Source organism: Cupressus sempervirens, chromosome 9, assembly GCF_028749045.1.
Source record: "Cupressus sempervirens isolate cs-2001-9-10 chromosome 9, ASM2874904v1, whole genome shotgun sequence".
NCBI classification, from domain to species: Eukaryota; Viridiplantae; Streptophyta; class Pinopsida; order Cupressales; family Cupressaceae; genus Cupressus; species Cupressus sempervirens.
The window spans coordinates 378,237,641-378,248,391 of record NC_143126.1 but is presented as its reverse complement, the minus strand read 5'-3'; the positions used below and the strand labels follow the sequence as shown (position 1 = coordinate 378,248,391).

General features: G+C 37.5%; 1 protein-coding gene across 1 annotated transcript in view; it reads left to right on the top strand.

Annotated features, from left to right (window-relative positions):
* Positions 1 to 283: 283 nt before the first annotated feature.
* Positions 284 to 10,751, top strand: part of HCF244 (NAD(P)-binding Rossmann-fold superfamily protein) — a 257,194-nt gene continuing 246,726 nt past the window's right edge. The window contains exon 1 of the mRNA XM_089800195.1: positions 284 to 455. Within this exon, the coding sequence (XP_089656321.1) occupies positions 368 to 455 (88 nt within the window). The 5' untranslated portion in view covers positions 284 to 367. The remainder of the gene's footprint in view (positions 456 to 10,751) is intronic.

The following is a 10,751-nucleotide window of genomic DNA, read 5'->3' as shown; positions in this document are numbered from 1 at the left end:
CTTTAAAATTAAATTACATTAAAAAATCATCAAAATGTAATATTGGATTTCAAACGGAATAATGGTACCTTTCCCCTCCCATATGTTAAAAATACAATCATCAACAAGATTCTAAAGAGACAATTTTACAGGTCAAACAATACCATAGGTGATCCTCTTTTACAAGGGCTTTTCCTAGAAAAGCTTGTCGACATCCTACATTATCCATTCCATGTGACCAGTACAGTTTGGGGAAACAAGCGGACCGGGCTTACTTGACTCTCATATCCATCGAGTTGATGCGCACGACGTGGCCGAATGATGTGAGTCAACACAAACTTTCATATCCCATTCTGCTCGACTGATCCTTTCGTACTTGGGCAGCGCAATGGCGATGGCTTCCTTCGTTCATCGCTCTGCTTTCTTCGGTTCTCAAATATGCGAATTTCAGGGGTTGCCCAAGCGTCGTTACTTAGGTAAGTTGCATCATATTTTTTCAACAATTTCCTCCTTACAAATTATAAAACTCCATAATTTATAAATGAGCATAAATAATAGTCTGTGCAGCGGGAAGAAAAATGATCCCAACTTTTCTCACAATCTTTGGAACAGCCAGAGCCAAATAAAATTTAGGAAATGCCATTTTTCGTTAAGGTCCATCCCACAGAATTGTAGTTGAAAATATTCAATTGGACTTCTCCTTTAAATATAACGTTGCTCAGTGCATGTGCGAAACAATAGAGCGGACATTGACGTGGCACTCTGCCCTGTTTCCGACGTCATAAACATCACTTTTCTTTGCAGCAAAATATACGAGGACCATCTGTTCATTTTTTACATTCAATCGACCAGCCTGTAGGACGATTTATAAGCAATGTGCCTAAACAGGACAGAATCTATGTATAAAGTAAACGTATCTATACTATTTTCATGGCTACACATATTACCTGTAGTAGCTATTTGCTATATTAGACACAAAGTTAATAAATAACCTGTAGATCAATCTAGTGAATAAATAGTTGTAAGTTATAATGGCTTTCTTTGCGAGTATACATACAGTCAATGGCCGGTGAAGCTTCTATTGATGTGCACCCCACTGAAGTCTAGAAGGCTGCACCAAGGTAGTGTCTTATAACTTTGACATTATAGATTTCACAATTCTAGCTTTATAGCTTTCACATTAATGATCATAAACTCATATTTGTAAGGGATATTGTCCATAGCAAATCCGATTCTAATGGGTTTTTCTTCCTAAATGAATTCGTATTTGTAACTGTTATGCGGCAGTTTGGAAATGTTCGGAATGGGAAGGTGATGCCAGTGTTCGAATACAGGGTTCCCTTTTTAATGTTTCTTTTCAAAGGTGAAACCATGCATTTCAAAATTGAAAGTTACCTTTCATTTGGCCACAGATGCCGTAGTTATTGACAATTGTTAAAAATCACGATGACCCCTCCAAAATACTGTACAAGCCAGTAGTCATATCTGCAGTTCTGTTTCTAAAGCTTAATCAACTAGGAATACATGAAAGCCACAGTTTAAAAAAGATACCATCGTATCTAGATCCAGAGCTTGAAAATTTTGATGACAAATCCTAAGAGACACAACCAAAGGGCAAGGTTGTCCTCCTTACCATTATTGCCTTTCCAAGCTTCATTGTGGTTTTCATCCCTGGCTTACTCCATCAACTCCATAAACGCATCGCCTGCTTGTGTATTTATCTAAAAATGTATATTTATCGCCAACTCTGTTTGCAGCGCACCATCACCATCTTCTCTTGCTTCTAAAGCCAAGCATCAAAATTTCTTAAAAGTCCAAGGACCAAGACCAAGAAGAGGGTCTATCACATTATGATAAAGTTATGATGAATTATTTATTATAGCTTCTAATGTTTCAGTTTTAACTTTTATGTTCAGCTTTGATTCACCTTGGTAGAGAATGACTAAAATATGTGAAAAGCCAAAAATGGCCCTTTAACGTGGGAATGCTTGCTGAGGCAAGGTTAGGGCAGAAAGTTTGAAAAATAAAATGAACAGTATGTGCAGAGGTGAATGTTATAATCCTTTTTAAGTTCAAAATATGGATAAAATCCCTAATTTGGACATGCCATAATGGGTTTCAGCCAAAACTGAAAACTAAAATTCGCCCAAAATCACTTTTAGAGCATGTCATTAACATTGCACGCTGTAAAGACTTTTTCGCAAAATCTGCAAAGTAAAATGTAACCACAATCGCTTCTAGAGTGTGCCATTATTATTGCATGTGATAAGGAATTTCGACTTTCAAACAATATCTGTAAAGTAAAAATTGCTCAAAATCATCTCTAGAATATGCCATTGATATTCTTTGACAAAACATTGAGTTGTAAAACAAATGCCCAAATGACCTCTAGAGCACTGCATATGAGGTTTTGTTTTGAATTCAAAATGTAAGAGGTTCCCAATTCAATAAGACATGACTGCAAAATAATCATGGTTGGATGGAGGTGCAGTAGAGATTGGCCACTCATCAAAATGATAGTAACATGCAGTGTTGGACTTTACTTCCTAAGGGCAATTGATTTCTGAAGAAAACACAAGGAAGTTCAGCGCTAGTTTTAAATCTCAAGAAAAGCCCTTGAGTAGGATGGTGCTCAAATTATGGTGCTTGTAATTACAAATGTATGTTTTCAGGGCAGGAGATAGATACATTCAATCAGCATACATGCATATCAATTCGACCCCTTTTGTACATGTTATGCACAATATATTCAAAGACATTAATATGACAGCGGGTCAAATAGGTGATGGTGGATGCAAGGGTGGTGTGTAATGTCCCCTTTTTGTGGTTACTTAGACACTGCACTATGTGAATTATCAAATCCCTCTTAATCCAATGTGCAGCTGTTTGAATTATGAATGCAATGATAGTGAATTTTGAACTTAAGTTACTGAATAGCAAATATGACTGGTGATTCAAAATGCTAGTGTAATGGAAATGCACTAATGAATAATAATGCAATGGATTATGATAGTGTGTCTGTGCATATTTATGTATAGATGACTGGTAATTCCAAATGCCACAATGAAATACAATTGATCGTTTCAATACTATCACACTATAATGGTTGTGCAGAGATAAATATATTAATGACTGCAGTGTATGCTTGGCAGTTCGAAAGCAATACTGAATTCAAAATATATGTTGGCTGTTTCTGACTTAGCAATGTAATGGTATGCACTCTACCCTGTGAGCCGTCTCTGATATTTGATTTGATATGTTCTAAAGTTACAGGATTATAGTTGGTAGAAGTATTCTGTCTTAGATATTCTGATATGACATTATATGTGTGTTTCTGAATTCAATATATATATATATATATATATATATTGGCTGTTTCTGATTTAACAATGTAATGGTATGCACGTTACTCTGTGAGCTGTCTTTGATATTTGATCTGATATGCGCTGCAAGTTACAGGATAAATACTTGGTAGAAGTATGCCGTCTCAGATATTTTGATATGAATTATGCAAATACTCCATACAGGAGCCGTCTTTGATATGTCTATAATATTGTATGCTCTTTGATTGGTGCTGTCTCTGATCTGCAATTATTATACTTGCACCAGGATAGGTTGCAATAGAAACCGACTATGCTCTTTATTGAGCAGATTCCAAAAAGGGAGATAAGTTTATTAAATCAATTCTTCACATATGCTTTGGATAACCAATCAACTTAGTATGTATGTGTGTGGAAGATGCATGATGAGAAGATGCCAAGCTTCATTAGCAGTGACTGCCATTGTTACTTGATAATAATTACGATTGTTATGGATAATTTTATGTAATTGTAGATTAAACATAACAGTCAATATATGCCAAGTATCGATGGTAAATGAATATAGCCATCATTGAGAATTATAATCATTTATAAATCATTATTTATGATGTCATCTTGGAATACTATCGGCTGTATAATTGTCCATGAGTTGGCAGTGACACCCGACCATGAGGAGCAATGATCTCTATGATGCCATTCTCATATATCTGAACATGATACTTATTGCAGAGTGCCTTGATACTGCTGAATGTCATGATGCGGATTGCTATGGTGTAATGCAAGATGCCATGAGCATGTTTGCATCTATATATTGTATGACGTTCCCTGTATGTGATAACGTGCATGGAACATTATATGATCTATGAATACATGCATAGGATATGATGGACTTGCTAATGGATTATCATGTGTGTATGGATATGGTGATGCACCTACATGTATGATTATGCAGATGTGATAGTGATCTTATTGAAATGAATCTAACTATTATGCAGATGCAGGAAAATATGTACAAGACAAGTATGATTACTTTTCAGGTTGCCCTTAGTTTCACATTGGCTATTGATTATCATTAAATACAATGGGATATTACATTGTGCAACTGCAAATGTCCATTTGCAATCACCATGCCTCTTTAGTTGCAGAATTTGGTGAGGAAGGAATTTCTCAAACTTGTCGACACCTTATTTGCCTCCTATTTCATTCTATGCCAAAAGGTGCTTGAATTTTCAAGAGCTATTGCAACTTATTACTATGATACAAGAATAGATTAAGGTGGAATGAAACAGATATAGAGTTGGGGAATAGGGTTAAAGAAATTGTGGTGGAATGAGACAGATATTTAGTGGGGGAATAGGGTTAAATAGATTGTGGTTGGTGATACTTATATAGTCTAATATGAGATATGTTACCTACTCTATACAACATATTCTCACTGTCATTAGATTTGAGCATTTTGACAATCCATGTCACGGGGATATCAACGAGTTCATTGATAGCATGCTTGGCCAAAGAAAAGTTGTCATTCATGAGACAAACTCCACTCGAGACCTCCACATCAACCATATTTGTGCCATAATCCAAGTAAGGTGGGAGAAGCTCAACATCTCTCTACAAATGGCTGCATAGTATTTGAACCCAAAGTAGTATTTCGATAGACTTGGCGAATTTCTCCTCATTAATGACCATGAGGTGAGGAACAACCTCATGAAGGCTTTAAAGGAAACCTATAGTCTAAACTAAGCTTCATTTGTTAGAGTAGAGAGGATGGCATTTACAAGAGTTTAGTGATAATCAAAAGACGAACTTTTGATAAATAAATTTTGGCACATGTCAAGCTAGTTTGGTGGCAAACCTATTGACCTCCAAAATTGTTGTGCACATTTTCCATTCATTAGCCTCCCAAAGCTTTTTGGGTCTTCTATTGTTGAGGGTGTTTGGCTTGCATAGCTTTTGTTGAACACACCTTAAGATTGAGGACGTGGGGGGGTGAATTAGTCTTAACAAGGCCTTAAACTTTTTCTATCACACACACTTATCAATTATCTTTATCCAACTAACCGTTAGTGCAAGATATTGCAATGACAACACAAACACATGAACACTAGATTTTTATGTAGAAAACCCAATGTGTAGAAAATCCAATGTGCGAAAGTCCATAGTGAGTATTGCACACTATATGAATGACATTTTACAAATGTTTAGTCCCCATGATAGAGAGTTTATTGCTCTTGAAAGGGACTCACAAGCTAAGGTACATAACCTTAGGGCAAGATAGGACTTGAAAAGCTGAGACTCACAATCCTAAGGCAAGATGTAGGTTTGTACAAGCTGCCGAAAGAACCATTGTCTTCTAACAAGCACATCGATATGATGAGCTGAAAAGATGTCGAATCTCTCGATCGACCACTGCAACAACTTTGTCAAAATCAAACGCCTTTTCTATTTCACATTTACTTCACATTTGATCCACACGAAATCTAAGTCAATCCACTCTTCAACTCAACCATCCACACATCTATATATATATATATCATCAAAAGCACAAGTAGGTTGGTTAGGGTAGAGATCAGCATCATTTACACAAAGTTGGCCACCACGATAATTCACACTCAATGTGGTCCACATCAAGAGATAACTCGGACCCAAATACATCGCAAGACACCCTTCACAAATGGTTTGAACACAGCTCGCACACCACAACATCCTCGAAAGTCGGCGCCAAATGTAATCTGTAGCAAGCCATTAGAACATGTTAACTAGTTGGCCCGGAAACAGTCTCCAAGGTGCACAACTTCATGCAGATTTTAACATGCCATGACGAGGTCCATATTGACCTCTTAATTTTTCTCCAACACATATCTGAGTCAACAAGTCAAAAAACAAGTCACCGAAATCCATTGAGTTAGCTAGAGGCCAACATAGGCAACAATGTTGAACTTAGAGCAACATAATTTCACTTGCAGAACAACATAAGATATCTGAACTGGAACACTGCATAATTATTAGGAATATGCTCACTAAGCTGCACACTTGAAATCATCAATGGGGAGCAATGCATAGCCTTCTCTGGACCAGTCTTGATTATCCTAAAAAACCAGCTATATTGTTAGCAAACAAAAAAACATATCTTCAAGCTCTGAACTTCTGTGGGTCTGAAAGTAGGATAGTGCAACATTCATAGACTATGCATAACAATACCAAAACCACAAGTCACCAATGTCTTATGCATAACATTCTCCCACAAGGACTTCAAATCTTCTTTCCTTCATATACCAGCTTCCCATACTTGTCACCTTTTTGATATACCTGAAATTGACTAACCATCAACATTAGACATTAAAACAACACCATAACATCCAATTTCAAACTTAAAACACTGTTTCCAACATATTTCAACCTCCCATGCAGTAGACACATTTTATGCACACATCAGGTTGATAATCACCATAACACATAACAACACTGAATAGTTCTCTTCCTTATGCGCATAAGCCACTTCTCTTCATCTAGTACAATACGAACACATAATTCTTCACCAAATTCACAGCAATGCACACACCAAGTTGACATTAATGCAAAATCTCCATGCACATGAAGTCTACTAACATTCTTGTTGGTGTAAATAAGTATTTACTATTTACACTTTACTTAAGTTTACTTAGGATAATGCATTTTCATATTAATTGTCATGTAGACACCAAGGAGTTAGCACTCTATTTTAGCACTTGTTATCTTACACCTCTCTTTGTGTGATATACTTTTGTATTATTATCCACTCATTGGTGCACATACCTTCATGCTCAATGGAGGACAATGCACCTTTGGTGGACATATGCTTAGTTTTTATGCTTATCTCTTTGTATGACTCCTAGTCATCTTGATTGTTTTTATGTACAAGGTACTTCTATCATGTATTCATCTGATTATCCATTATCATTTGATCATTATTGAGATTCTCATTTGATCATCTCTTGTCTCTCTTGTGCTATCACTTGTGCTTTTAGATCTTGGCATTGCATTCATTTCCTTAGACAAATTTTACATGGTATTAGAGCCGTAGGATTGTACATTTGCTAGCCATTGGAGATCATTTTGGTTCATCTTTTGGAGGGCCATGATTCAGATCTGGGATTAGCATTCTTGTGGGAGTGTCTTGAGCAAAAATCTGACCTCACCATTGCGTCCGGGTGGCTGTTCCAATGAATTTTGAATATAAATTTGCTTATGTTGGGCAAAAGTCAAATATTTTTCTTTGCAAATCGAAACTCTAAGGCTCGATCTGCAAATTAGCAGTAACGGTCTGAATTTTTTATTAAAAACTTATCTTCATTTTTTGTCAGATCTACATCTTCTCCATCTTATTTTATTGCATTATCTGCAATTTCCAAATCGGCCTTTGTACCTTTTTGCTAGTACGACAAAATATTTCGCAAAGAATTAGATAGAATATTCTTTGTGCATTGGGTTGGTGATCAAATCCCAACTTGAGGCCTGGGCACAACGTCACCATACAAGCGCTCAAGGGAGACATCATTTATAGTTGGAGTTAGCGGCCCTTGATTGCTAGATAGGTTTTTGGTTGTGGGCTATTGTTATTAAAGATAGAAGAGTTTGCCTCCCAACTTCACACACGGGTTGATCTTTTTCTGTAGGCATTCAACACCGACTAGGGATAACAAGACAATGATTTGACCATTGGTAGTCCTAGCATGTGCAGTCAGCTCCAACAAGTATACATTGTTATTTATTGGACTTTCTCCGATTGGGAACGTCAAGCACAAGCAATTTGCATTCATATCCAGTCCCATCTCGAAGATGGTGAACAATGCCACGCAATCCAATTAATTTGGCAATGTCTCCCATCCACACGGTCAGTAGCCCGAGCACCTGACATCATCGGCGACATCTCAGATTGAATCTCAAGCCCGATCCTGAATTGCCCATTGAACACAAGCATATTGCTAGTCCCCTTCTCTTTTGGCCGGCTAGCCTTGCGACACCCTCGATTTGACATCTCCACTAGGATCTAAGACTCCGATCAGTGGAGTACTTCAAGCTCTACGATACAACCACTTCCTCCCACTCAGCACACACAAAGAATTTTGAGCAACAATGATCCATTCATTTGTTTCGATCTAATTTGTGCATATTCAGACCTAACATACGTGAACATTGATCAAAGATTGTATCTACTCGGGCTCTTCATACTCAATGCAGGCTTTGTCGACATCAAGGGCAGACCTCCTCATATCTGATCTATGAGTAGCTCGGGTTCCCTTCATCACTGCCAGTCAATTTGCTCATTACCAATGCACATTAGAGTCAATAACCATTTACAAAGCTGAGTTTGGGGGCCCTCAAGCAAAGGTTGCCCTGAGATTTGACTTGATTTGTACATTGTGAGTCACTTGGCCTTTTCTGGAAAAATGGGGACCCACTATTCATTTCTGCCACATCAACCTTAACATCAACAGTTTGTCACATTAAGTCAATGAGCATCTAGTTGCCTTTTGCCTAGTCCCTTTTTTGCCACAAGTTCCAACTTGCCATCTAAAAATTGGCGCCCATCAAAGGGGTAGGAGGACTTGTACCCTGTGACAGCCATACGACCATCAAAGTTTGGCAGGCTTAATTTCTGACATCATCACTGGCTTGCACAACTAGACCCCTCACAGTTTGCATTTTTTATTTGGTTCTTAAAATTTGCAAGACCTTAACTTGGTCATACTGACTCCAAATTCAATGCAATTTTAAAAATATTTTGGCCTACATTTTCTGAATTTTTGAGTGGTGCAGTTAGTTTCTAATTTTGGTAGATAGATTTTCCAAAATTTGCAGATTTTGATGACTTTACTTGTCCAATTCTTGATTTTGAAATTTCAGAGGCTTTGTTCTGGCTCATATGGACACATTTTCAAGTGCCCTTTTTTTGGAAGTGCATAATTTTTAGAGAGCAATCCAGATTTACTATCCTAAGATAGGCTTATTTGAATGAAAATTTCACTTTCCGCATTTGGTCTATTTTTGCCTATTGGTTACTTATACTTTATTGATCCATTAGAGATCTTGTGTCCTAATTGTATTGAGTTTGTTATTGCTTCATATTTTTTGTTGTAATAATCATAGTTAGAAGTCCATTTTGGCCATATTGAGCAAGTGGTAATTGTACTTGCACTAAATATAAAGTGCCAAAATCACATATTTAGGGGGGGTTTCTTTGATTCATTGCATTTTGGAGTTAAATTATTGATGTAATCATGACACCACATCTTGCAGTCATAGAATTAACTAGGGATAATCATGCATTATGGGCAAAAGTGATGCAACGCAAGGCAGGAGAATCCCCAAAGGAGATGTCCTAGTCCCCAACAAATAACCACACAACGGAAGATAAACAACAATGCAAGATTTGAAGCCCAAGTGACAATAATTTATTCATAGATATAACTGATTACATGCAATGTGCCAGGCTGTAAGGCCTTCCCGGTTACAGCCAAATACAAAGCAAGTAATTGTTTTGCAAGATCCCTCAGGATCCAATCCAAACCCTAGCTATTCAGATCCACTCTCTAGTAGAAACCTCAAAGGAAGATCTAACAGGTACTCGCAAACCCACCAAGCAGTCTCCTTGTTTCCCAAGCCTTAGCTACTAGCCTTCTCAAAATTTCTCTCCTCTACCACCTCCTCTTCTCCAAGATGGATGAATAATGACTAAAGACTTCACCACAACCCCTACTTATACCAATCTAAGCCATAAGTCGGCCCAGTATGCTACAAATTAAATATCCCTTACATTAACTATTTGAAGAGCCACAAGTCGACCTCCAACAGGAATTAAATACCAAATGCCTTTAAAGGCTTACAATAATTAGTAAATACATCAAAATTAACTACCCAAGACCCAAATAGGTCCACTCCACCCCACCAAAATCCCTTAATCATGTAGGATAGCCAACTACCTTGGGATGCTCCTGCATCAGACTCCCTAGGTGCGAAAAGATGTTCTCAGTAGTTGGAAGAACAACTTTCGGGATCCAACACATAAAGCCCAAACTGGTTCTTCACATACATGTCCTCACAGTCTTCAACTTGTACACTTTTTCTCTTCTTCTGTTTCTTCACCTCCATCCTCGGTGTTTCACAGGTTTTTTGTCCACACTGATCGATAACCCTTCCAGAATCTGCCAACTCAACTTGACTACCAATACTCAGGTTCCTTCTACCGACCTCTTCATTCTGCAAAGGAATTAGGGAATGTTTCTTGCCACCTTTCTCAATTGTAAACACATTCTTGACACAATCTTGCATTGCCTTGCAATCATATTGCCAAGGTCTACCAAGCAACGCATGACAACTGTTCATGTCCACAATATCACACAACACTTGATCCTTATACTGCCCAATTTGGAAATCAACGAGGCACTGCTCCTTTACTTCCAAAGCATGCTC